At 41.1% G+C, this 25,397-nt stretch overlaps 1 protein-coding gene across 6 annotated transcripts in view; it reads left to right on the top strand.

Annotated features, from left to right (window-relative positions):
• Tspan7 (tetraspanin 7) overlaps positions 1 to 25,397 on the top strand; it is a 127,973-nt gene that overhangs the window by 68,972 nt on the left and 33,604 nt on the right. Inside the window, exons 1-2 of one of the 6 annotated variants that reach the window (XM_074063759.1) lie at positions 15,578 to 15,646; positions 16,020 to 16,055. The exons of 1 other annotated variant lie outside the window; for it this stretch is intronic. In XM_074063759.1, the coding sequence (XP_073919860.1) occupies positions 15,593 to 15,646; positions 16,020 to 16,055 (90 nt within the window). In that variant the 5' untranslated portion in view covers positions 15,578 to 15,592. Of the gene's footprint in view, positions 1 to 15,577; positions 16,056 to 25,397 lie in introns of those variants that run through there. 4 more of the 6 variants (XM_074063757.1, XM_020161531.2, XM_074063756.1 and 1 more) reach the window with 4 other exon arrangements.

The following is a 25,397-nucleotide window of genomic DNA, read 5'->3' as shown; positions in this document are numbered from 1 at the left end:
TTAATGGCAGGAAGTTTGGAGAAATTAAAAGGAAACAGGGAGGGTGGATGTGTTTTTGAATTACCACATTCCTTTTGGGAGTTCCAGTTTGCAAGGACACCATTGAAATAAGTATTGTCTCACTCTTTGTTTTGATATTTTCCCAGAGTTCCAGGTTTAAAATAGAGTCCTTGCTGCAGTTTTAAGACCTCTCATCTGTCACTCCCTTGATTTGGAGGATATAGATGGAAGAAACAGCGCTGCTTCTTGACTGCATGATCCATTGTCCTCCATGTAAAGTTGAATATACTTACCTAACCTCTTGGCTGTCAATGAAACAGTACCCCAGCAAGACATTGCTTTCAATAGGTGTAAAACTTCCAAAGGTTTTATCAGCTCTGGTATGACTTTGGGATATCCTTTGCAATTATCTTTATAGGTCGAATGAACATGTTAAAGTATGAAGAAGGCACATAATTTAGAGGACACTCTCTAGGGGATTGGTTCTAAAATTAGAACCTCAGGTGAGCATAAACTGCTCACCTTCTAATTGCACTAATGCCATCAAAATTTCAATAGCACTACATTCCAAAGCTGTCCCAGATAGGAAACCTGCATTTTTTACCTGTAGCAGTGATGATGCTCATTGGTAAAATGGCCCTGGACAGGGTTGTAGGAATCTCTGCTAGTATATTATTTGTTTACTTTGCCTAAAACTCTCCTCTGCCTACTGCGCTAAAATCACTGTCTATTAGGCTTTTTTAGGACATTGAATTTCCAAGCAGTGCTGTTATAAGACATTCTAAAAAGTAGGATCACTGAAATATCAAGTGGGAGCTGGGGGCAAAGAAAATCATGTCTAGAGCTGGAGTCAGTTTCAGCCACTAATTCTGGCAAGCTACTCTCCCTTCAAGAGTTCACTTCCACTTGCCTGCTGGCTGTCAAAAAGGATGGTTGGCCTTGTGACATTTGATTAATCTTGGAAAAAGTTGAAGTCCTGTTCAATTTCAAGACTTAGTGCCTTAATATTCATTGACTATCATCTGCCACCATCACACTATAAGAAGGTGTCTCTACCAAGTGTTACACATGTAAAATCTAAAAAGGATGTTACCAGGGAGGGAGCACTATAAGGCTTGAATGTTCAATGTTATCATTACTGTTAGTAGGAGCTTTGTCTTGACCCAGTACTCAAGAATACAATCCAAGGCTAGTGGCAGGGCTCAAGTGGTAGAGCACCTGCCTAGCAAGTGTGAGGCCCTGAGTTCAATTCCCAGAAAGAAAAAGAAAGAAGAATACAATCTAACCAATGATAAAGAAGAAGAAAGATAGTCTGTAGGAGGGCAAACTTAAGAAGGACATGTGGTCATAGAGTGACAGAGGACTGGAGGTCATCTGGCCCAGCTCATTAACTGGAAATTTTTTTCTGCCATTTCCTAGCATCCAAATTCCAGAGATGGGGAGCAGACTACCCTGCCAAATACTCTGAGGCAATATGGTCTCGGGTTGTTTACTAGGAATTTTTCTTAAATACATCTTCTTGAAATAGCTATCTTTTTGGTCTTGGTATTGCTTTGGGGAGCTGATCAGAATAGGTCTGCTTGTACTTATGTGCAATAGACCTTAAAGATTTTTAAAGATATCCGTAATGTTTTCCTGATGCTGAACACAGCTCACTTTAAGCTATTCATCAGGGAGAAGATATAGTTTAGTTTTTAGGGTTCCCCTCAGTGATTCAATCATCAGGTAGGTACTGAGCGCATACTTTGATTCAGGCTTTACAAAGTTAAGTAACATCTAAATTTGGCCTAAGGGAGCTTGTTCGATAACAGAAGCCATGTACAGAAATGATGATTTCAAAGTAGACCTCAAAACTTTGTGTCAAGTGGTTAGTATATTTACGATGTAGACCAAGGTAGTGATACAGCTACTTCTCCACGTTAACTGGTTAAGTTAATGGGAAGCATTCTCAAACATACACGCTCACCTCTTATCCTTTTGTTATAGATGAAATTTTGATACTTTGTTCATGTTGACATGAACTTATTATTGACTTATAGAGCTAACCATTTCTTACTCATGGATTTCTTAAGTTTTAGTTTCCTTTTACATTTCCAAGTATTTTCTCAATTTGAATGAACTATAGAAGGAATATTTTAATATCTATAGACTAGATTGCTGTTTGTTTAATGACCTCTTTTACTGTGTTCTTCAATGATACCCACCAATTTGCTAATTTTCTTAAATTTTTTTACTCACCATTATTTTTCATGAATATTTAAATTATAATTCTTACCACATATTAATTATGCAAATAGGCTTCACTGTGATATTTCCATGAGTACATATTTTGTGATTTGATCATGTCCAGCCTCCTTTCTTTCTTTAGAATTTTGTTAACTCACTTAAGCCCTCAAATTTTAATGTATTTGAGATGATTGGTACGTGCCTATGTCAGACCTCATTCATTCATACCAGTAAAAGATTGATGTAAGATAATATTCCAGGAATCAGTGGAAGGGGGTGTAAAGAAGAATGATCAAGGGGGTGAATTCAAGTATGATATATTTGGCATATTGTAAGAACTTTTGTAAATGCCACAATGTATCCCCACCCAGCACAATAACAACAAAAAAGATAATACTGTTGTCCTAGTTTATGGTGGCTGATGTTTGAAAATATACAAATTAAGAATTTTAGAATCAGTCATGATCACACAGTAGTGTCACTTTTAATTTGAATTGGTTTGCCTATTAAATATGTATAAAGATGATCTTAATGAAGACAAGTAGCTGACAGACAGAAAGGTTCTTCTGTTGGGTACCTCACAACAAAGGTCACTGAGGTACCTGAAGGTTTAGCCAAAAGGAAAAGGCAAGAATCTAAAAGCTCCCATAGACTTGCATAAGGCTTTAGAAAATAAATACCACCTAATACTCTGTCATTCCACAGCTTGTGTACATATGGGAATAATTGCAGGATTTTATTAAAAGTTTTATTTGGGAGAGCTGTCTTACAGCTGTTTAAAATGGAACCAATGTTCCTGGTCTCTGGGACCTTGTTCCCCTGTTAGGCCTGACTCCCCTGCTTCAACTCACTGAGCAGATCTCTATCGAGTTACTTTGGCAAGGACTGTAGCTCTACTCCATGTCTCCCTGAGATGGCTAAATTTTAGAAGTGGGCAGGAAAGGACTACTATGTCAGCAACATAACCATTTCCTCCACCTACTTTGGGATGTGATTCTCGGTATCCAGGTTTTCTTTTTCTTCTTGTCCCCTTTCCTTTATGAGGAACCTCACATTTACTGATACAGCTCTCTGCAGCACCCAATGGGTCCTCTTAAAAGTTCTTTCTAGCCTCTCAGGAACATGTGCAAATTAAGACTCAGAGGAGCAAGAACTAGCACTTGAACCTCTACCAACCAATGTTTCTAATCTACCACTGGAAAGGAGAGACTGATAAGAAGCCATGGTGAAGAGGGATCCAGTAAGTGAGCCCTTCCCCAAGCACAAAGTGAGAATATTTTTCTAGGGCAAAGGCCACTAGAAGCAGGATGTGGCTGCTGGGGGGATGGGGGGAGCATAGGCCTGGTTCTGACTCCACGGTGAACTTCCAGGCAGTGAACTTGAGCACACAGTGTCTGGACTGCACACACTGCACTACTGGTCTTTCTCCTTGACCTTCCTGTCAGATGTGTTTGTGGGGCCATTTCTTTGCCTTATGACTTCCCTCCACAAAAATAAACTGCCCCTTCACCTGGAACTCCAAAAGTTAGGTAACAAAGGTAATTACTCAGTTTTAAATTAATTTTAAAGAGAACACACCCCAAGATCAAATTTGAGTTTTCTACTTTCTGTACTTGGGTACAGTGGTTTTCAAGAAAAAACCAGGATGCCTTCAAAGGACAAAGAATGTTAGGAAATATTTCTTTGGTTAAATCTTGGCAAGATTTTAAGGGGCAGAGGTGGTGTCATAAGGGGATCTTCTGTACTCTTTCCCTTTCCTGAGGAAGATGATGTTGGTAGCTGGTTACATTGCTGCTGATGAGAATTCATGATATTTTGTTTTCAGAAGTGTCCTTGCCAGAAAGAAGAAAAACAAATTAAGTTCTTTAATAATCTAAAATAATAATAATACTTAATGTCTATTGAGTATTTGCTGTGTGCCCAAAACTGCCTGGAAATTCACCATGGAGTTAGAAATTCATTTAGTACAACTTTGAAAACGGCAGTAATGTTGGCTTCATTTAACAGATGAGGAAACTGAGACAGAGCGTAAGTCTCTTGTCCTAAGTCCTACAACAGCAGATTGCAGAGTGGGACTCTACTGCAACTGTCTGACAGTACTACCTGTGTGGGCTGCTTCAGGTGAAGGGAGTATGGGACAGCGTGGCCATTGCAATTGAACCTCAGAAGGCACCCTGAAAGCCTCACTTTATGAATAGCACCCTGTGAAGTTCATTATAGGCTTCTCATTTCTGGCAAAGGGTTCAGTTATGCATTTTCAGGCAAAACTTTTGAAATTCTATACTGGTAGTATCACTACACTTGTATGTGCTTGCTAATTAGGGAGGTTTTTTTATATAAAAAAACCCAACAACACAAAACTTAAATGAGTCATACTCCAGCATCATACAGGCCACATTTGAGCCAAATGGTACAAAAATGTCTTACTGTTGATGGTCAGAACAGCTACCTGTACCTGCCTTCACCATTCTTTAATAAGTCAACCTGCTTGACAGTAGACAGAAACCATTTCTTTTTTTGGCTTCTTTTCCCTGGATCATACAGACTGTTTCCTAACCATTAATCTGACTCATAGTGAAAAACTATTCTTCATATTCTCCTCATAGAGAAATGTTTAAAGTCACAAATTACCCTCTCTTTCATAGTTTAACCTGCTCACAATCACATATTATATACCTAGAATCTGTGAAACTGCTAAGTGAGTGTTGGGTGAAAATTGTCTCATGGAGAATTCTGGAACCCAGCCCTATGCCATTGTGTTGAACAGAAATGAGAGATGACCCCTGATGGTGGAGGACAGTGCTGAGGCATTTGGTGAATGGGCAGGGACCCAGCCTCTACTCCCTGTGACTAGCAGAACCAGTGTGAGGGGTGAGCAGGGAGTCACTTCTGTAATAAAACTACAGTCCTGTTAAAGAAACATTGCAGGGCAAATAACCAAGGTTTTACAAAGCATGTGGCTTTAAGAACTAACCCCTTGAGAATCCAGAGTCATTGTTGCATCCTGACTTTCTAGAAGGCGCTTCCTTAGCATGCCACACTGGAAGTTCCTGTGTCCTGGTAGGATTTCAGCTTCCTGCTGCATTTTGGTATCTTGCAAATTGGCCTTTGGGTATTCCAATGGGCAGAGTTCCTTCCTGCAAAATTCTCAAACTGTTGTTTTAAATTCACATGATCTGTGTGTTCTCACGAGTACACTTATTCTGATGCTGCCTTTTTTTTTTTTTTTGGTGAGACTGGGGATTGAATTCAGGGCTTTGTGCTTGCAAAATAGGTACTGTATCACTTGAGCCACACCTCCAGTCCATTTTGATCTGGTTATTTTTTTTGGAGATGGGGTCTTGCAAACTATTTGCCTAGAATGGTGATCCTTCTGATCTCAGCCTTCCAAGTAGCTAGGATTATAGGTGTGAGCTGCTGGTACCCGGCTCTGATGTTTGTTTAATCTTGTGCTCCCTGGCAAATACTTGCTTTCTCTAAGACTCCCATTTTCAGTTCACTTCCACTTCATGTGCTCAAGGTTGGTCCAGTTGAAGAGATACAGAATCTTGTGTTCTTGGTCCTGGACTTAGAACTGTCCTGGCAGTCATTGCTTCAGTTCAGTACCAGATCCCTTAGGTGGTCCAGTTTACCAGGGCTGCTGTCCTTCCTGTATTGCTCAGTTATCATTGGGGATACTGAAGTCAGTTTTTCCTTCCCACTGCCTCTTGAAACAGAGCCATCTTTCCTCTCAGGAGAACATGGCCCTGCCGATAGGAAATCTTTCCATGTGAATATAAACACAGCAATTTGCCAGCATGGGTGACTGCCAACGGTGTTCTCCTAGTTGCAAGGAATTCATTTTCCCTGGACAGCAATGTTACACCACCCAGGGGGCCTGCAACACAGTAGGCTCCCCATTGATAGAGGCTTCTTTGTGGAGACGTGCCTCTGATGTACTCAGGGTTCCCACAGACATTTGTGACAGCTGAATGATGAAAACAATGTTTTCACTTTACCGTGGTTTTTGGCTTATTCTGTAGCAGAAGGATGTGTCAATATTGGGACATGCTGTATGCCCTTCAAGAAGTAATAGATTCCACCTCACCCCTGTTAGAATAGCCATCATTAGCAACACCACCAACAACAGGTGCTGGCGAGGATGCAGGGAAAAGGGAACCCTCTTACACTGTTGGTGGGAATGTAAACTAGTACATCCACTCTGGAAAAAAATTTGGAGGATACTTAAAAAGCTAAACATTGATCTACCATTTGATCCAGCAATACCACTCTTAGGGATATACCCAAAAGAATGTGACACAGGTTACTCCAGAGGCACCTGCACACCCATGTTTATTGCGGCACTATTCACAATAGCCAAGTTATGGAAACAGCCAAGATGCCCCACTACTGACGAATGGATCAAGAAAATGTGGTATCAATACACAATGGAATTTTATGCAGCCATGAAGAAGAACGAAATGTTATCATTTGCTGGTAAATGGATGGAATTGGAGAACATCATTCTGAGTGAGGTTAGCCTGGCCCAAAAGACCAAAAATCGTATGTTCTCCCTCATATGTGGACATTAGATCAAGGGCAAGCACAACAAGGGGATTGGACTATGAGCACATGATAAAAGCGAGAGCACACAAGGGAGGAGTGAGGATAGGTAAGACGCCTAAAAAATTAGCTAGCATTTGTTGCTCTTAATGCAGAGAAACTAAAGCAGATACCTTAAAAGCAACTGAGGCCAATAGGAAAAGAGGACCAGGAACTAGAGAAAAGGTTAGATAGAAAAAAATTAACCTAGAAGGTAACACACATGCACAGGAAATTAATGTGAGTCAACTCCCTGTATAGCTATCCTTATCTCAACCAGTAAAAACCCTTGTTCCTTCCTATTATTGCTTATACTCTCTCTACAACAAAATTAGAGATAAGGGCAAAATAGTTTCTGCCGGGTCTTGAGGGGGTGGGGGGGAGAGGGAGGGGGTGGAGTGGGTGGTAAGGGAGGGGGTGGGGGCAGGGGGGAGAAATGACCCAAGTGTTGTATGCACATATGATAATAAAATAATAAAAAAAATAAAATGAGAATAGTAATTAAAAAAAAAAAGAGGTAATAGATTGTCCTAGCTCCAGGAGGGCTGGCTGGCTGTTACAACAGACCTGGAGCCACCAGAGAGCCACTGATATAGACAGCTGCCCGTAATTGCCCCGATGAATGGAAGTGTTAAGGATTCCTCACTACACGGTACTATGGAGGGCAGTGGTGTCTGTCTCTGGCCAACTGCAGTGTGGGGAGAGAGCAACTCCCTAGAACTGCACCTTAGGACACTCTACCTGCCTCCCCACGGACTTCCCAATTCTGGTAAAATGCTACAGCTTTTAATCACCCACCCATTTTTTAATCAAAATTATACTTACTTAATTTCTTCCTTCTGTGTGACTTTCTCTGAAAACACAGGGCAGGCCCCTGATGGTACAATTGGACTGCTATGTATAAGAAGATTTTACAGACTGTGGGCTACTAAGATTGATTCAGTGGGCCATGACCAACATTTCAAAAATCAAAAGACATAAAGTGGAAAATGTCAAAATGCATGTTCATTGTGAGGGTGAGACTGGTTTGGAATGTATGCACATGTGCATACATTAGGGGATTCTATAAGATTTCTTAGGAAGGTCATGGTCAAGTCTGAAGGCCCTGACTCAGAGGGCCCTATACTCTGCCTTAGTCTCAAACTGTCTCCATCTCCCATCCAGCTTGCTTTTGCAGTTGGCCTCAATTATGTGGAGCCTTCCTTAATGACATGGACTAGAGCACTGCTAGGTCTTAAATCATCAAAGATAGATTAAATTATGGCTACCATGCATGTTCTCAGACAAGGGATATACTTGTGGAATTAAGATATTTTTATGAATTAAGACAAATTGGTTCTCTATTAATTCTTGATTGATAAGAAAACTCAGTGAACCCCAGCATGACACTCTGTAAGCACTTTGGTCATTTGCAGCTTCTCCCTAGAATGCAAGAGTTTAAAGCAGACAGCAAGCAGGGACCTTACTGTGAAAAGGCTTTGGTATCTTTTGTTTTCATGTTTTAATAGGTAGGAGCTCCCTAGTGTGCACAGAGAAAGACTTTCAGCTATCTGTACAATGCCCTTTGCCTCTGACCCACTGCACAGGTTAGAGAATTGTTCTAGCAAGCTCTTCTGAGCCACATCTATGAACTTTCCCCAAAGATGTATTTATTTAGTCCTTAGAAGGGATGTCTCCTGTGTGATAATGAGAAAAGAATTGTAGGCCTGAGTGATATACTTTACATTATTTCACCTGATCCTCTTAAGAGACCTCTGAGGGGGCTCTTTTACAGAGAAGAAAACTGGGTCTTAAGGAAGTTAGGTAACTTTTCCAAGATCATATAACTTGTGTGGTAGAGAAGGGATTCCACTGATCCCAGCATATGGGCCTAGCAATCACATGCCATGTGAGATGGCCCCTTTTTGTTATCATGTGGTCATCGTGTTTCCCCTTCTTCCTGGAATGTTCTCTTTGCCCATCTTCAGCCACCAGAATCCATTTTATCTAGCAGGTGCTTGCATCAATGCTAATTTTCTTGAAGCCCTTTTCATTTCTCCTGATGAGAAATCATTTCCTGTTTTCTGTACTCATATGGCACATGGCATATCATTCTACCACATACTGAGTTGTTGTCAGATATAAATGCAAGTATTATCTGTTTTGGGGTTGCAGTTCTCATTGGAAAGTTCTATTGCTTCTTCATTAGTTTCGGGGAGGAGGTACACGCTGTCCTCATTAGTGACATCTGTTCTGGCAAGTTCAGGCTCAGCCTTTCTTACATCTCTGAGCAATGGTTCTTGTCCTTGAGAGATAAGAATGTTTTCCTTCACCTTCATAGTAATCACATTTAATATAAGGATTGTTTATTTTCTGATTGTGATTCTATTTGCCGAGTGATTATTTTAGAAACCGCAGCCCTGAATGGCATAAGCCTTTTGAAAATATACACACAATCAAAAATTGAATCCTTTGTTCTAAGACTTGACATGGTGACTCACATCTGTAATCCCAGCTACTCAGGAGGCAGAGATATGAAAGATTGTAGTTCAAGGCCAGATTGTGGAAAAAATTAGCAAGACAGACATGGTGGTGCATGCCTGTCACCCCAGCTATGTGGGTGTCACGGGTAGGAGGATCCTGGTCTGTAGCCAGTCCCAAGCAAAAATATGAGACTGGACCTCAAAAATAACTAAAGCAAAAAGAGCTTCGGGCATGGCTCAAGTGGTAGAGCACCTACCTAGCAAGTGCAAAGCCCTGACTTCAAATCACAGTATGGCCAAAAAAAGAAAGCAAGCTTTGTTCTGCATTAGCTCTGTCCCATATTTTGATGTTATGTACCTTCACAGGTTTTGAAAGGGAATGGGAGAGAGAAATAGGTTTAGATTATATTGATGTTAAATTTGAATTTTCATTGCATTTTAGAAGTCTGAAGGTAATTGAAAAAAATCCACCAAGATTGAATGTCGAAGGTGTCCTTGTATGGGAAGGGAAGCTGCCATTTCTTGAGCCCTTGCTCTGTGCTGGCCTCCACATGAGATCTACTTCAACAACTCCTGGCTTCTTCCCTACCCCTTCCAAAATGCATAAAGGATGTAACAGCAAAATATAGGGACAAATACACAATTCCCACGACAGTATCTTATCATTGTTTTTATAGATAGGGAAACAAACTCAGTGAGGTTGTGTTTAGTTATATAGTACATTTCTGATAAATCTGAATTGGAGCCTGGACCCATCTTACCCCAAAGCTCTTTGTCCAGACAATCCCAGGAATTTTCTTTGTGTGTTCAAAGGGAGACTTTTCAATGAAGGTCTCCTGAGTAAGCTCACTTCCCTTTTGCCCAGACTGACTGGGTTAAATCCTGTGTGGTTTGAGATGGACTGCTATTTATGTCTGTTGAAGACACTGTTGTCTCTTAAAATGCTAATATTTAACCACAAAAAAATGCCTTAAAAGTGAAATTTTAGCGACTGGCCTCTATTTGGAGCAAGAGCCTACCTCATGCTTCTCAAGTCACATGGAATAGTTGCCATCACCTGAGTTGAGGCTAATTCTGCTTTGGAGGTTAAATAGCAGTGACTAGTAGTATATCTACTGAACACTTGTTTGTTTTAGGCCCAGTGCTAGGCACTTGGCTGTATTTCACTTAATCCTCACTATACCTCCATCTGTGAGATAGGTTATTCTCATTAGACACAGGAAGTATAGGAGGCTTTGCCCAAGGTCACATGGTAGGAATCTGGGACAGCTGGGTTTTGTATCTGGTCAGATGAAAAGCCAAAACCAGGGCTTAGCCTTTCTTCTAGGGGATTTCTGTGTAAATTCTTGGCCTTGGAGACTAGTGCACAACCTCCCAGTGGGAGGTCTCAAATCTTTTTGCAGCATGATTGATGCTCAGAGTGCAGCCCCCTCTGCAGTCTGCAGTTCTGAAAAGAGGCTTTGAACTTCTTCAAGTAAAGGTTTCTCCTTTCAGATGTTTGTTTATAGTTGAGGAACAAAGAAAATTGTATGACACCGGTAATACCAGTTCTCTTGTGACAACATATGTTCCATTCTTAACTTTCTGAGCCTGAAGTCTTGCTTATCATTCCCTTCTGGGTGACATTTTCAGAGTTACCTCCCTGAAAGAAGCAACTGTCCTCTGAGCAGCTCTAACCCATTTCAAGGTTCTCTAGTGATGCCCTTCCCTGGAGTCTCTAAAACTGAAGTCTATTGGAAGGAGTCACCCCTGCCCCTTCCCTCCCTCCTTCCTTTATCTTTCCCCTCTTACTTTACCATCTGATTCTTTCTTTAATTTCCTTCACGTACTTCTTCAAGCTCCTACAAACAATAACATCTGAATTTTTAGTGGTGGTAAGTTTCCATATTGGCCCCACAAAGCAGGTATCTTCATTTTACAGATTGGAGGTTGAGGCTCACAGATCTTACCCACGATCACAGCAAGTAAATGACCAAGGTAGGATGAAAAAGGAGGGGGTAAATAGAGACCAGAAGAGAAAAGAAAAAATGCTTTTCCCCGGGATCTCCTCCTTCTAGTCTTTTGATAGGTTTCTTACCAATTTATCTTGGGACTTGTGAAGTCTGTCTCCGCTACATGCTGCCTCCTGATGCTACTGCCCTATAATTTTCATTACAAAGTGTGAAGTAGTGATTTCTATTAGGTATGAAAAGTCCTCCACCTTTTATAGTGGATATTTGTTGTGTTCTTGTGGAAGCTATTAGCAGTTTCGTTTCTTCTATTTCTGGCATGCTCTGGGGTGTGCATTTGTGTGGCACAAGTGGATCTGCAGTTTGTCTACAACGCTGTCTGCAGTGATCCTGAGTTAAAGGGAACACACATCAGGCAGCTGTGTCCAAGACATCTCAAGATGGGACTAATTGAAAAAGTCATCAAAGTTTTATCAAATAAGGGCAAGTGGACAATACCATCATGGGAGGAAAAATCCCACCCAATCTCCCCGTGGATGTTCATAGAACAATTGTTACTGTACTAAGTACTGTGATGGAAGAGGGTGGGAGGTTTTTTTCACTTTCCTAGCATTTGAAATCCAGTTGGAGAACTAAGACCTGAAAACATGAACAAATAAGGAAGAAGAAATGACTCTGAGTGTCAGCAGTGAGTTTTGTAGTCTTGGGTGCTCAGAGAAATTGACTTCAGTGCAGCAAACATTGAGTGGATGAAAGATTCAATAAGATCAAAACTCTGCCCTAAGGAAGCCTCCCTCTATTGCAAAAGTGCATGTGGAAATGGTCAAAATATAGGGTTGTCCTGTCATAGAAGCAGATGCAAAAGTAGGCATCTGGAGGGCAGCAGTTAAAAGCACAGACTGGAATGATGCTTCTTGGATTCAAATCCTTGTGCCAGCATTTACTGATCATGTGATTGGTGAGCAGATTATTTGATCACTCCATTTCCTCATCTTTAAAATGGGAATAAGATAGTGCCTAACTCACAGAAAGCAGGATTGGTATAGGGATTGAATAACTTGACACACATATACTCAGAAAGGTTCATGGCCCATGACATTCTTTTGTACATTATAGTAATGGTGATGGTAACTGTGAAGAACAATCCAGAAAAGGGGGAGAACTTCTGCTGAAAAAGAACAGGATGGAGGTAGGGAAAGGTGCACAATGTGTACTTAGAAGTTTTATATATATATATATATATATATATATATATATATATATATATATAATCTCCAAGCGGACAATGAGAAGAGGCACCAAATGGCATGATAGGTTGGGGAGAGGCTTCAGCTGGTTGGATGTTGTTGCAATATCAGATTTGAGTTTAGGGAATTTAAATCCCAGAAGAAAATATGACTCAAGATGGGCTTTAAAGGATGGGTAGAATATTTATTGTTTCAGATTGGGAAGAATGTATAAGCAAAGGTGTAATCAAGGCTGTTTAATCAAACAATTATAAAAGAGCATGCAGCAAAAAAGTGTTTCTGAAAAGTAATTGGTTGCTAAGGTTCAGCAGAAGGTACTTAACACTAGAACATGGAACTGAGGTTTAGCCTAAAATGTACTAGAATGCCCCCTGTTCTACTAAGGAAAGCAAAGTGTTGGGAAGGAAGCTGGGCATGAAAGGAAGGAGATCAGTCACAAGGTGACTTAAGCCTAGGTTAAGGAATTTAAAGCAAGTTGGTAATTATTACCATTTTGCTTTGGTGGCAATGAAAGAGAGATGATGGGAGAGTGGTATGTGGTGCTGGGCAAGGAACCCAGGGCCTTATGTATGCCAGGTAAGTGCTCTACCACTCTATCACATTCCCGGCCCAAGGATGGTATCTTTGTTATAGTAGACCAACAAGGTAACTCTCTGGGGTTCATAGGGTCCCATCAGTGCTCTGTGATTCTCTCGCTCTAGCAGTGTGAATGTTGCTCTCAGTGTAGGATGGATGGCTCCAGTGTGTGTGCTAAAATCAGCAGAGCCCCAACTCCCTGCTCTTCCCACACTGCACTGACCTCCTTCATAAACTAAGCATGGAAGAGAGGTTTTCATTCAGAGAGTGATATATAGGCTAAAATTATCCAGGGTCATCTGTTTTGGGGAACAATTTCTTGAGAAGTGCTGATACTTCTGACCTTGAGTTCAAGAAATAGCAGCTCTGTTCTAATGCTTTTCAGTGATATTAGATCTTTATTTCAACCTGTGTGACTGACCAGATGATGATTGGGAATGGGGAGAAGGCACACTAGTATGAAAATAAACTCACCAACTGTGTATCTTTAGCTTGTTTATTCAGGTATTTAATATGTCACTTTTGATTTGTATCTTCCATTCCCATAATAAACTTTGAATTTCAGAGTAAATTAAATATTGTCACTATAAACAGTTCTGATAAGTCTACTCATGCTCCCAAGAGAGTCTTTTTAAAAGAAGTGATTTAAGGGCTATTCATTTTGAAGGACTCTGTATGGACAAATGAATGGCTTGGATTCTAGTTCTGGGTCTAGTTCTAATTTGCTATGTGACCCTGGGCAAATATTTTGCTTCTCTGGGCCTTCAGTCTTCTCATTTTTGAAACTGTGGGGATTGGACTAGATGACGATCTTGATGAAAATGCTAGCTGACATTGATGGGCTTCTTCTGATGCATTAGATATTATTCCAACTATCTTACACATATTAACTCATTTAATCTGCCCACCAGCCCTATCAGGTGGGTACTTTATCATCACTGTCCCCAGGCTGCAGATGAGGGAATGCACATACAAACATCACTTGCCAAAGGTCTCCCAGTTGGTAAGGAGTGTAGACAAGATTATTCTAACAAAGGAAGCCTGCCCCCGAGCCTTTTCTCCTGGCTACTGCTGCCTCTTACCTCTCACTTGTTCCGTGCCAACAATGGGTAACTTCTAGTGTGATATTGAACAGTGAAAGTCAGCCCACTCTTGTACACTCATTCTTTGACCAGGGCACCTTGAGCCTTTCAGGCTCCCCATTGCTCCTGGGATATGTGGTATAACCTTAGTTTGCTGGGGTGTGGAAAGAGGAGCCTTGGATCCTTTGCTGGTTTCCATGAGTTTCTAATTATTCTGCTGTACAGGCCTGTTGCTGTGTGACCCCCACTTGACCAGAGTTCCCATAGCAGTCCTAAGGCTGACCTGCAGACGAAGGAGCTGACAAACAACAGGCCTTTTCTGTGAGCTCAATTTAAAACAGCTGCTGTCACTGATTAAAAATTAATGACAGCCGGCATACCGTAAAGATACCCCCACACCCATGTTCATGGTGGCATTATTCACAGTAGCCAAGTTATAGAATCAGCCTAGGTGCCTATCAGTGATGAATGAATGAAGAAAATGTGGTATATATATGCAGTGGAGTTTTATTTGGCCATTAAGAAGAACAAAATCATGTCATTTGCAGGAAGATGGATGGAACTAGAGAGCGTCATATTAAGCTAAGACTCAAACAAATACCACATGTTTTCTCTCGTGCAGAATCTAAGAAAAGATATAAAAGTAGAAGGGGGACTATTTGGGAAGAGGAAGGGGTGTAGTGGGATGGAGGAGGGGGATAAGAGAGGGTGATGGGGGTGACTATGATTGAAGTACATTATATATGTATGAAAATGTCATAATGAAGCCCATTATTTCATACAAATAATATATGCTAACACAAAGACATAAAAATACTATTAAGAGAACAAAAAGGCAAATCACAAATTGAGAGAAGATATTCATGAAATGCACACACACACACAGACACATGACGGTAAGCTTTCTCTTGAAAAGTGATCTAGTGGCTTGCAGAAAGTGAGCAGAACAGTCTTCTCTAGCTGCAAAACAATAGGGTTAATTGTTAAGTATTTTCCCTAAAAGCCAGAGCAGACCCCTGAATTCATAACTGTCTAGATTACTTAACCGAGTAAAGACTTTCCCAAGAGGCAATTAAGAACGTCAGAGAACTCTAGCAGTACAGATTCTTGTAGCATGCATAGTTGTGAAAATATTTGGAAGTGTTCAAATAATAATGATTAATAATAATAAAATAGCAACAGGAAAACCAAAGCTTCCATTTAACATTTCCTGCTTCCCAGCCCTGACTTCCTGCTGAGTCCATTAGGCATATTATCTATTTAAACGACTCCTCAAGCCTATGGAATAATAACGTCAAGCTAGCTTACACATGAGAAATCTGTAAGAATAGGGCTGGGTTTTTTTGGTGCCTGCCCAGTTTGTTTAAGTTTAGTGTAGTTCTTGTCAGTTCTCCAGTAATGAGTTACTAACTTGGGAAATTCCAGACTACTACCAGTCAAACAAACGTAAAATTCTGGTTTTAACTGAGATGGTTGGTGTGCATTCTAACGAAGGCTGTAAAAGTATGAAAGCTGTGGAAAAGGTGATCTGGCATAAAGTATAGACGTAGTGCCACAGAGCTTTTGGTATAGAATCTTTTGTCTTACGTGTTCACTAAAGAAGGAAAAGACTGCAGGATTTTGTGGCAGACAGGATGTGGCTATGGTCACATAAATGTTGCTGGCTCACACAAATACTAACGTGTAGCTATGGGATTTTATGAAGATAGTGTTTGTTTTTACTCTTTCCTGAGGTGGCAGTGGAATAGGATAGAAAGATGGGGATGGATGGATATGTGTACAAGAGTTCTTAACAGGAGACGTCAGAAACCACAGGAGGAGGTGAGTGTAGTTGGAACAAGTGTATTCACAATACCATTACTTGGAAGAGCTTTTGAACTTCAAATAATCTTTCAGGAGGACAGAGACTGTAATGTTGTTACCAAAAGGAAGGTAAGTTTAAAAGTTAAGAAGTGCTAATTACTTCCAAATTTGAGTGCATAATGATGTGTGATTTGTGTAGTGAGTTACCTGCATTCGTGTGATGTGTAATGACTGAATTTCAAAGTTTGCATTAAAGTGGCATTTGGGGATGCTGTGTAATTTTATAATTCTCAGATGGAGGGAGGGAGAAGGAGGAGAGAGAGAGAGAGAGAGAGAGAGAGAAAGAAAGAGAGAGAATAAATGAATGAATACAGGTACAGTCAACCAATTTTCCTGCTTTTATCTTGGCTTCTGGGATCTTTGTGTCTTCATGTTGCCAGAGATAGGTGGCCACAGGACAGCAGGTTGCCTCAGTTCATGGTCCCTCACTGAGGTCAGCACTTAAATTGTCTTGGGTTCTACTTAGAAAGAATAGTGCTGATGTATATCTTTAAGATAATGCAACCCCCAAACTATCTTAGCTGTGCTGAGAAATAGAGGTGCTCTTGGGAGAAAAGCTTGGACAGCACTGTTCTTCTGCTTATAGATTTTCTTCTAATTACGCTCAGCAGGAAATATATACACTTAAAATTATTCTTACTGTTCTGTTATAACATAGGATTTTCTACATGTTTTTTTCTAGCTACAGTGATTTAGTTAAACTCTGTAAATTATTCTCCCTCTTAGATTAAAGAGAAAGAGCACATGGAGTTAATATATAAACCACCATGGTAACTGTGGTCTGAGTTTTACTGAAAAACATGTTAGTCTATGGTACAGAATTTTGTGCCACAGAATTCTTTTTTTGTGGGGGGGGGGGAGTTATGGGGCTTGAACTCAGGGCCTTCACCTTGAGCCACTCCACCAGCCACCAGCCCTATTTTTTTTTGTGAAGGGTTTTTTGAGATAGGGTCTCGTGAATTATTTGCCCAGGCTGGCTTCAAACTGCAGTTTTCCTGATCTCTGCCTCCTGAGTAGCTAGGATTACAGGTGTGAGCCACCGGTGCCCAGCTCTATTCTTAACACTATTACTTTCTAGAAGGTACCAAATATATGGAGAAAATAATCATTTATTGAGTGTATACTATATATATGACACCATGCTGTGTGCTACTAGAAGTATAAAACCATTCAGTCCCTAACCACAACTTATTGCATGCTATTAAGAGGACAAGGTCAACATTCATGAAGCTTCAAGACAAATTGAAACAGCGATCTGCAAAGTGACATAATTGTGACAGTATTAATTTGATAGACTTTATTTTAGTCTTTTGTTTTTCAGTCTTTGTTCTTGTGGTTTGATTACCAAAAAGCCTGAGATAATGGATGGAATTGAATAGATGGAATCCTATAGCCCTGTAAGCTTGTCAGCTCTGATTCATAGCTGGATGGTGGTGATGTTAGTACTCACCGCTCAGGGTAGCTTGCAGTTTAGAGAAATAGTTTGGGTCCAAGTCAGATACATATGCAAAGTATTAAACCAAGTAACCAAAAATACTAATTTGCAAATATTCCCAGCATGGTATAGTCATGAGGATTTGGCCTGAGAGATAGGGTATTGATTCTCTTACAGACTGTGGGACTTAAGGCAACATTTCATTTTTTCTGAGCTAGCTTCTTCATCTTGCAACTGGGTGTGCTTATTATGTCCTTCTAATGGGGCTAGTATGGTAATTAAGTAGAATTTTATGAATGAAAATATTTTATAAACTGTAAAGCATATTTCAAATGTTAGAGGGTTATTTTAACTTGTTGTATAAAATCCAAGAATCGCTTTTCCTCCTGCTGTCTCTAATGACTATATATTAACATATCTTCACTCATTCATTTTCAGCTTATATTTTGAGATTCTCCCTCACAACACATCCAAATTGAGAGAAGGACCATTTCTGTCACCCCTTGTGCCCCCTCTTGTCATTCCCTGCCTTTCCACGGACAGTCACTCTTAGGACTTCTATCACTATAGATTAGTTTAGGTATTTGCATTTTAATGTAACTTAAGGATTAACAGATGCCAATTTGTGCTGATATGTGAGGAGAGGCCATGGTCCAACCCCAAATCTGATTGCTTTTTTTAGGTACTATATTATTTGCTTTTTAAAAATTATGTTTACTAATGTCCTCTAGCTTTTTGGAAGGCATGTGCTTATTTTCTACAGTTGCCTACAGATGCCTTCTGCATCTGTGGATTTAACCAACTGTGGGTTGAAAATATTCAGAAAAAAAGAAGTGCTTCTGTACAGAACACATAGATATTTGTCATTATCACATAAACAATATAGTGTAACAGCTATTTACACAGCATCTGCTTTATATTAGGTATTACAGGTAATCTAGAGATGGTTTTAAATATCCAGGACAGTGCATAGGGATTAATGCAAAAACTATGCCTTTATATAAGGAATTTGAACACCAGTGGGTTTGGGTTTCCATGAGGATCCTGTAACCAATTCCCCGTGGATAGCGAGGGATGATTTTATCTGCTTGGTCCTTAGGCTCCTTCTGCTTCCCGAACGGATATGTCCACAGATTGTACACCCCTCCCCATACTGTATTGCTCACATCTCTCCCAATAGCCAAGCCCTCGTTCTCATGTGGGAGCAGTCACTTCTCCAGTAGTGGCAGCCACTGTTGGCTGAGCATGCAAGTCAGAAGGGAGTAGTGTTTAGCCAGATGTAGTGAGGGGCTCAGTGCAGGCCAGAGCATGTCCAAAGGACTCCACCAATGCCACTGGATCATTTGAGAGATACCTGCTTTAAGTGGTCTGTAAAGTATACTGAATTCAACAAGAAGCCAATTTCTTGAGTATCATATCTTCATTTATTTGAGGCCATTTGGACATTAGGCCTCTTGTATCGACAAAGGCCTGAGCCATGTTTTGGGAAGAGCTGAGGGAAGTTTCTGGCCTCCTAAGAGTTGCCTGTGCTGCAGCTTCCCCCAGTCACCCTGGTTAAACAGGGATCCTGCAGGCTGGCTACCTGAATGGGTTCCCTAGGGCCTCTGGTGGGCAAAGGGTTGTGCTAGTAACAGGTCTGCCAACCAGAATTTGCTGGTGTTTCACAAGATTGCTAAGTTACATTTTTCTGAACTACTAATTTGCCTAAGACCACAGTAGACGTTTTTTTCCTAAATACAACACAGGAGTAATGCAACAGCTTTTAATACTGGTGCCACTCTTGACTTTTATGTCTCTGTAGCATTTTTTACTTGTCAGGCCCCATGACCTACCTCTTCCATCCCATGCCCTTCTAGCAACCTCAAAAAACAAAGCAGAAATTGCTCTGTCCTAGATGAAAGCTACTTGCAATCAAAGCACTCTTTCTGATCATGTTTCATTATCAAAAGCAAACACAGGGTAAATATACCCACACACACACGGCCCCATGAGTGCTTCATCTGTTTTTCAGGAGCAGGTGACTTGGAATGCAGACAGTGTTCACAAAGTCTTAGAATGGAAGGTGAAATGTCACTCATAAGAGTTACATGGGGGGCTGGAGGCATGACTCAAGTTGTAGAGAGCCTCCCTAGCAAGCTTGAAGTCCTGAGTTCAAACCTGAGTACCGCCACCACCAAAAAAATAAAAGAGTGATGGAGAAAGGGAGGGAGAGACAGAGAGAGAGAGAGAGAGAAGGGAAAATGCTCTTAAGTGCAGAACACAGTTCATTTAGTTGCAACCTCATTACACTGAACAGGTATTTCTATTGCTCTTCATGTGACAGAATTATACAGCCTGTCATTTCCTTTGGGAAATCAAATGAAATGAAACTCAAGCTCTGAGAAAATGGTTTCCATGGTTCCTGAGTTGCTAAAGTTCCTCTTCATTCATGTATGAAAACCCAGGGAGATAATTGGCTAGGAAAATCACACGGTTTCCCAGACAATAATCAGGACAAAAACAGCTTTTGAGAATCAGTGCAATTCAGCCTTTCCTGCTGGCTTCCCCTCCATAGGACTCTGTCCTGTGGTTGCCTCTGGAGGCTCTGTGGGGATACCCAGAAAGCTGTTTACCTTCTGTCGTAACACCTCCTAAGGCAATCCACTCCATTTTGGGCAATGCCTGTTAGAAAATTCTTCCTCATATTGAGCAAAAATCTGTTTCCCTATAACTTTCCCTAATACTGACTTAAAATACAGACTTTTAAGGACTGGCCTAGAAACACAGCCATCATATATGACACAGTTTCCCAAACAAAATGCAGTTTGAGTTCTAAACAACGTATAAATAATATTCTGGAACATAGGCCAATTCATCAATTGGAGTGTGCCCAGTTGGGGGAAGGGGAGGCATACCCCAGGAAAGGAAAAGGGCCAAGGCCAGCCTCATAGGATTGGTCTGTAGAGTCTGTTTCTGCCTTTTCCCATCTTTCCTGGGTATTGACAATTAAAACCTGTCTGAGAAAAACTCATTGTGGAAAATGGTTCCGAGTGCTGACTTCCTCATAACTCACTCTCAGAAGCCCTTGGGTAGTGTAAAGAAAATGGGGCTTCTCTTTATGGCACTCACCAACCTAAGAGAGAGCGGGTGGCTGAGTAATATTGGATGGAGAGTTGCTGAGCCCTAAGCCCTGCCCACGTTTACTTACCCTGCTGTAGGAGGCTGAGTATCATAACGCTGGGAAAACTGCCTTCTACTTGAACAGAGATGGATTTGACTCCAGGCTGTACCACTTATTAGCTCTGTGACTTTGAGCAAGTTGTTGAACCTTTCCCAGCCTCGGGTTTGCATCTGCAAAGCAGAGATTGAGAACAAATGCAATGAAGCATATAAGGAGCACAGTACTGCTCGATAAATTCATTTATCACACATATACACAATTAACTGTGTTTCCACACCGTGTGCCCTTAGTTGGGGAACAACAAATCAAATCCCGCTCCAGGCTGTGGCGGGAGCAGATTTGATGCTGCTGCCTTAGCTGGCGCCTTGGCCCATCACTTTTGGTCAGAGCTTCTTTGAGAAGAAGTTTCTTCTTTTCTTGTGGTGCTGGGGATGGAACTCATGACCTTGAGCATGCTAGGCAAGCACTCTACTGCTGAGCCACACCCTCAGCCCTTCCAAGCAACTTTGAAAGTCAGATGATTCCGTAGCTTCAGAGTGGATTCTCCTCATCTGTATTTCAACTATGGCTGCTTGGTTTTCTTCTGAGGGCTCAAACCAGAGTACTTTATTCCTAAGCTTTTTTCCAGAATGTGCTTAGTGGGAAAACAGTACTCTGCACTACCGTTTTCATCTGTATTTGCTCTGATTCTTCACATCGGTCCTTCCATAGGTCTGTGCCTAGTGCTTGTGACATTTACCATTTTTTAGTTCATTCTTTGACTTTTAAAGTGTCAAGCTATAGCTTAGAGTGGAATGTGTTTCCATTTCTGTAGACTTGTGTGCTTGAAAGGGGGAAATTATGGATAGTATTTTTAAACAAGTTAATTAGTGATCCTTCCTGCAGGTTTTATTTTTTAACCAGTTCTCAGGGTGGTTTCAGGGACACATCAGTGCTAGGATGGGCAACACTAGTGTCTGAGCTCTTTTTATGGAAGAGTTAGGAGTTGAGGGCTATGGAGAAAGAATGGTCTGTAGACAGGCCAAAAGGACACTAAGGAAGGTAGGAGGGAGGCCAGGGCTTGGAGTAACTGTTCGGCCACTTAGTGGTGATCACTTCAAACAGGTTTCATAGGGTTATTGAGCAGCTTGTGGCAGACAGAACATTGCAACCTTTAACATAGTATTCATCACAGAGTGAGCCCCTTGTTTGTACAGTTTTTTAAAGAGAGAAATCTTTCTGGTATAAACACTGTTCATTCTCTCAGCTCCTAACTATTAAATACAGACCCCATGGAGTTCTAGGATGTTAGAGCTTCAAATTACTTTTCTGTTAGTGGTGATGGATCCAGAAGGAAACATTCCTGTGCCTTCTCATTTAGTCCCCCTTGTGGCCAAAAGTAGACATTTATGAAGTAATGTTCTGCTTTAGAAGTGACTTGGCAAAAAACTGGTTTTTATATGAGTGCAGCTTCCTGGGCCTTATAGGAGTCAGGCCTGCCATTTGGCTTCCTCAGTGCAGTGCTAGTGAAGATGGAGTTCATAGTCTCTGAAGTTCATGCTTACTCACCTGTCTGTTACCTTGCAATCCATTATTTAATAAATATATACTGAGCACATACTCTTGACAGGTGTTTGTCTTGGCCCTGGGGATGTACCAGTAAATGAGGAAAATGCTACCCTCGTGGGACTCACGTTCATTTAGGCACAGATAAAACAAGCCAATCGCATAGTGTTCTAAGGTGGTAAGTGCACTGGAGAAAAATAAAGCTGCTCTCCAGCAGGACTCTAGCTTTAAACATGGTTGTCAAGAAAGGGCTCATTGAGAAGCAGAAACCTGAAGAAAGGAAAGATCTTAGGAAGGCAACAGAGGAAAGAACAAATGCAGAATGCCCGAGGAAGGAGAAATGCAGAATGCCGAGGTAGGAGTGTTTGAGGGACAGCTAAGAGGCCTGTGAAACTGGAACAGAGAAAGCAAGGTGGGGGGGACCACTGGAACCACGTAAGAGGACCCAGCGAAGACTGCAGGTCAAGTAGGGTCTTGGAGGCCAGAGTAAGAACATTGGCTTTTTCTCTAGGAGATGAAACACTATAGACGGGTGTGTGTGTGTGTGTGTGTGTGTGTGTGTTTGTGTGTGTGTGTGCGTGCAATGGGTACTTTTGATAGGGTCTCACAAACTATTTGCCTGGCTGGCTTTGAACCACAATCCTCCTGATCTCTGCCTCCTGAGTAGCTAGGATTACAGGCGTGAGCCACCAGTGCCCAGCTTGAAATGATTGTATTTTTTGCTGAAACATATTACCTTAAAGTTAATTTGTATTCACATTCTGTCGATATTAGATGTACGAATTTTCCCAGTGTAGTCACATGTTGCTTATAGGAGGGAGGTATCCTGAGAAATGCATCATTAGGCAATTTCATCATTGTGTGAATGTCATAGATTATCACACAAACTAAGAAGTCTGCAGTGTCGCCAGGTAATAATCTTGTGGGACCACCATCATACAAGTGGTCTGTTGCTGACTGAAACATTGTTGGGCAGCACGTTAATGTTCATCTTACTTTCTGACAATCGCACATGTGTACGGTGTGCACATATGCCTGTTGAGAGGAAACTTAATTAAAGCACTAATTGAAGTGGGTTTTTAAATTTGTTCTTTCCCTTAAATTACCTCAAGAGAAAGTTAGAAAAGGGAGAGCGCTCCCCCACTGTTTATATCAGAATCTTCTTCTGAAATACTGCATGCTTGTTTCCTCCAGTTTTTCCTCATTTATTAGTAGGTTCTCTTCTGAAATTATATCTTGTCAGCTCCGCTTTCACAAAAGGAGGCACAAAGTCCACAAATCACTTAACCTGTCACACCCTACAACACAGTCACAGAGAACATTCAGTGACTTTTTCATGGACTGGGCTCTAACTTTTCCCTGTTTATTTTATAGTTGTCCATAGAATGTCTACATTAGAGCTATGGTTTTGTTTTTATTTAGAAGAGGATAATTGTATAGAGAAACTATAGAAAGAAAACTCTCCCTTTTACAAATAATGAAACTGTAGGACAGCTAAATTTGCTTGATGACATGACCATGACATGTGTGCTGCTTTGTCACAGACTGGCATTTGGGTTCACATTTATGGGATAGTTACTAGGATTAGAATGTGATTTCATCCACATTCATCCCCATATAATACTTCCCGAATTCAGCCACTGTTAGCTGAATTTGAAGGAGAACTCATTGCTGAGGTTCATTCTGCATTTATTAAAATCCCACTACGGGCTTCAGAGGGACATTGTACTATAGGCACAGTGACTGGCTTTCAGATTAAAAATTGGGATTCATAATCAGACAAGCAGTGGTTCTTGTTAACGGATATTAGGACAGGATGAATGATGTGTTGTCTTGGAAAATCAGGCCCAAGATGTGGCTGAGGCTTTCTTCTCTTCCACATGACTCTTCAAAGCTTGACGTGTACACAATTAACAATACAGGACAGGATAAACATGTGGTTGGCAGAAACTTTCAGCACGTATTAATATGGCTGTAGGTCTTATTTATCAGCTTCTTCTCACATGATCTTTTTAAGGAATTGCCTTTTCTTATTAGTATGGGCTTTGGCCCATCTTGTCACAGCACTAGTTCCCTGAGGAATGGAAGCCAGAGAAGTGGTTTTCCCCACAGCTCTTCTGCAGTGGTGGTTGGCTACCTGCCAGTGGTGCTAAGACTGTTAGTACTCCTGGCACTCACGTGGCTTCTGTGGGTGTTAAACTGCACCAACAGATTTTAAAACAAGTGAAATCAACTCAGGGGGTTCGTACAGGAGGCGTGGCTTAGAGGGAATCCCTCAAACTTCAAGCTTCTGTCACTTTAGCCACTACAGCTGGTCCTGGTTTCTAAGTACACAAATCTCCTTGTAAGTGGCTTTGCTGACCCCAATTCCTAATTCATCTATGTGAAATCTATTTCTGTATCTGGATCATCATGAAACCAGAGGTGTGAGCTCTATCCAGACAGTCTAAGCCCTGGTTTGCTCATATTTTCTTCCTTGCACAAGTTTCTGGACATTTGAAGTTGGAATAAAACACTGTGCAGATCAAAATGCTAAGTCCTATCTTTTCAAGTAGAACTCATCCGTGTTTATCCCTAAAAAGTAAGGCCACAAGGCTCAGAATAAGCTACCCTTGACATTCTTTCCTGATATTGCCAGCTGTTTCCCCCAGGATGAGTACAGAACCCAGTCAGTCAGTGCCCTGGGTAAATGTGTCTGGCACCCTACCTAATAGTTGGCTTGGTCTTGGCCCCTCTGAGGACCATTGGGAAATTCAAAGAACCAAAGAACTCTCACAATGGAAGGACCCTCGTAGATGTCACTGCGGCCAGTACTGTGACTTTATAGATGAGGCCAACATGTGCAACGTGACTGATGGAAGCTCATCGTTACAACCTAAAAGATAATTGGGAGAAGGAAGCGTGGTTTGCTGGACTTACAGCACACCTGGAACCATTTCCTAAAAAATGATCCCTTGCTTCACTATGTGAATGAAGAGCCTATGATGAACCCACAACCACAACTGGAATTTCTGACTTTTCATAGTGTCTTTCAAAGCCCTTTTTATATTTTCAAAAGCATCTGAGACCTGTTGACAATCTGCACTTCAGACCCTAGCTATATGATCACTGATAAAATCCAAATAAAAGCTAGAGTTTATGACCAAAATTGCTCTAGGCTCATGACTTAACAACTGAAACTTGATGTCTATGAGTTGGCTTTAAGATATAGTAATATTTAAATACAAAATATAATCATAATGGGCCTTCTTGGGTGGCCCCGGGTCAATGA

The sequence above is a fragment of the Castor canadensis genome, chromosome X (genome assembly GCF_047511655.1).
Source record: "Castor canadensis chromosome X, mCasCan1.hap1v2, whole genome shotgun sequence".
Lineage (NCBI taxonomy): Eukaryota > Metazoa > Chordata > Mammalia > Rodentia > Castoridae > Castor > Castor canadensis.
Note: the sequence above shows the minus strand (reverse complement) of the source record. Positions and strands in the feature narration are given on the sequence as shown.